At 68.0% G+C, this 2,470-nt stretch overlaps 1 protein-coding gene across 9 annotated transcripts in view; it reads left to right on the top strand.

Annotated features, from left to right (window-relative positions):
• TSPAN4 (tetraspanin 4) overlaps positions 1-2,470 on the top strand; it is a 26,969-nt gene that overhangs the window by 8,479 nt on the left and 16,020 nt on the right. For 5 of the 9 annotated variants that reach the window (XM_040639703.1, XM_040639701.1, XM_040639702.1 and 2 more), the window contains one exon: positions 387-466. The exons of the other annotated variants lie outside the window; for them this stretch is intronic. In XM_040639703.1, the coding sequence (XP_040495637.1) occupies positions 404-466 (63 nt within the window). In that variant the 5' untranslated portion in view covers positions 387-403. The remainder of the gene's footprint in view (positions 1-386; positions 467-2,470) is intronic. 9 annotated transcript variants of the gene reach the window in all.

The raw sequence follows: 2,470 nt of genomic DNA, 5'->3' as shown, positions 1-2,470 counted from the left end.
CGCCGCCGGGGCGGAGCGGAGCGGCGCGCCCGGCTGCCACCGCGGGGCCGGGGCCGGAGCGGGATGCGGCGTTCCGGGGCGGTGGGCGCGGGGCGCTGAGCCGGGCGGCGGCCCTGGCGCGATGCGCCGCTCGAGCACGGACGAGTCCACGTACCGGCGCAGCCCGTCGCCGGAGGGCAAGGAGCCCGGCTTCGCGCGCGGCGGCCCCTTCCGGCGTTACAGCAGCCTGTATGGGCGCGCGGGCGCCGGGGACGGCGGGGACGGCAGCCCCTTCTTCGGCCTGCACGCCAACCCCGGCCCCAAGGCGGCCCAGGCGCGCTACACGTCGCCCAAGGGCAACAAGTACGTGGTTTTCTACCTGGACCTCTCCTTCATCTTCCTCCTAGAGCTGAAGCGCTGCAGCATGGCGCGCGGCTGCCTCCAGGGCGTCAAGTTCCTCATGTTCGCCTTCAACCTGCTCTTCTGGGTGAGTGGCGGCGGGGCCGCGGCCCCGGGTCGGCAGGAGGAACGAGGGAGAACAGAGAGTCGCCGCTCCAGCAGGGATGGGGGGCGAGCCGCCCGGACGTAGACGGGCAGAGGTGTGCGCCCAGGATCGCTGCTCCGGCCGGGGGCCAGGGCCGGCCCGGCCCGTGGGGCGCCTTTCGGTACCGCGAGGCTCTGGCCGAGGCTCCGCACTCGGGCCCGCTGCCCCGCGTCCTCTCCGCTCTCTTCCGGAGACGGACGTGTCCCGCACCTGCGCGCCCCACAGGGCGGCAAGGCACTGCGCCCGCCCGCGCCGGGGTTCGAATGCTGGCCGTGGCAGGCAGTGCGCTGAAACTGTGGGGCCTCCCTTCCATGCCCTCCCCTCCCTCCGCGCAGCCGGCGTCCTTTCTCCGACCCTACCCCCCCCCCAAGTGGACTGACCTACTGGGCCCAAGGACCGTGGTTCTCAGGGGGCTGTTGGGGGCCAGGTGGTCCCCTCCGGTTTCTGGAGGCGCTGTGGTAAGGGAGCGGGGTGTGTGTGCACCGATGAGTTGTCTGGCTGGGCCTGACCCTGAGCAGGGTGTTGGGCCACAGGTGTGGTGGGGAGCTCCCTGCTGGCTCTTCCTGCGTGGTTGGGTGCAGGAGTGCGTGTGTGCGTGAGTGTGTGTGTGTGCGTGTGTGTGTGCGTGCAGGGCGGGGGCGCCATAAACTTTTGCTGAGGTGGGTTGGGTTTGCTCAGACAGGATGTGTGTCCAGTGTCAGAGGTCTTGGAGCTGCAGGGTGGCCCCTTCCTCCTCCAGACAAGGGTGGGTGGGTGGGTGGGGAGGATGATGGCGATCACGGAGTTGCCACCCAGCCCCGGCCCCAGCCCCATAACTGCTGGGAGCATGGCAGGCCCTAGCTGTGGCAGTGACGCGCGGCCAGGCTGAGGTTCCACTGGCTGGGCTAGGGGAGGCTCGGTGGGGAGAGGATGCCAAGGTCACTCAGCCTCACGGTTAATCCTTCCACAGCTTGGAGTCGGGGGGCGTGGCTTTAGCTCCCGCCTGGGCTCTGGACCCCACAGGGAGGCTGTCCTTTGCAAGCAGCTCCATTGGGCCAAATGCCCAGGAACCCGGGTCCCTCTTTCTGCTGCTCCCTTCCTTCTTAGGCTGTATTTTTCTCTTCCCAACTTGTGGTGGGGGTAGTCACGGGACCCTGGGAGGGGCAGCCAGCCTGGGCTGCCTGTGGGGTGTGACCCACAGGGGCTCCTGCCCCAGATGCCTGCTTCCAGAGGCAGTCACGCCAAGAGTTGGTTCTCTATGAGAGAGTCCTGGGAGGGATGAGGCCCAGGCCCAGATGGAGGGCAGGCAGAGGTGGGTGGTGGCTGGAGCCCGGGCCCAGGCCTGTGAATGGGGTGAGCATCTTCTCTTGGGGGGGATGTGACCAGCTGCAGAGGGCACCAGTGTGGTCAGCACCGAGTGGCTGGTGGAGTCAGCACGTCACCGCGGGTGACCAGACCTGATGGTGGTGGCAGGGTAGGTGGCGGAGTGCCTGGGGTGGTGGTGGGGGGCAGTGGGTGTGGTGGAGAGTCGGGTCTCAGGAGATGGCCAAGACTTGCTTCTTCCCATGTCTGCTCTCCTCAGTGATCTGGGCAGCTGCCTGCAGGCAGAAGGAGAGGGGACCCCTCCAGGGTCCGGCCCCTCCCAGTGGGTCCCCAGGCAGAGCTGTCTTTGCCCCGTGAATCCTGTAGGGGCATCAGTACCTGCCGCAGGGCAGACACGCTCTACCAGTTCCTGCCGTGGATCAGAGACCCCGTTGGGACTCCCTGGGCTGGAAAATCCATTTCCCTTTTATTCCATAATTCTCCCTCCCAGCGGAGCAAGCTGGTCCCCTTCTGCTGACCTGGGCCTGCCCCTTCCCTGGTGTGGTGTCCAGCCAGGGTCTGAGACCCGGAGGTCAGAAAGGGGCACCCGGGCCTGCCCACAGCCCCCGGGAAACACTGGTGAGGCGCGGTGGGGATGGTCAGGAG

The sequence above is a fragment of the Ursus maritimus genome, unplaced genomic scaffold, assembly GCF_017311325.1.
Source record: "Ursus maritimus isolate PB19 unplaced genomic scaffold, ASM1731132v1 scaffold_23, whole genome shotgun sequence".
In the NCBI taxonomy this organism is placed as follows: Eukaryota; Metazoa; Chordata; class Mammalia; order Carnivora; family Ursidae; genus Ursus; species Ursus maritimus.
This window is presented reverse-complemented; position numbering and strand designations above follow the sequence as displayed.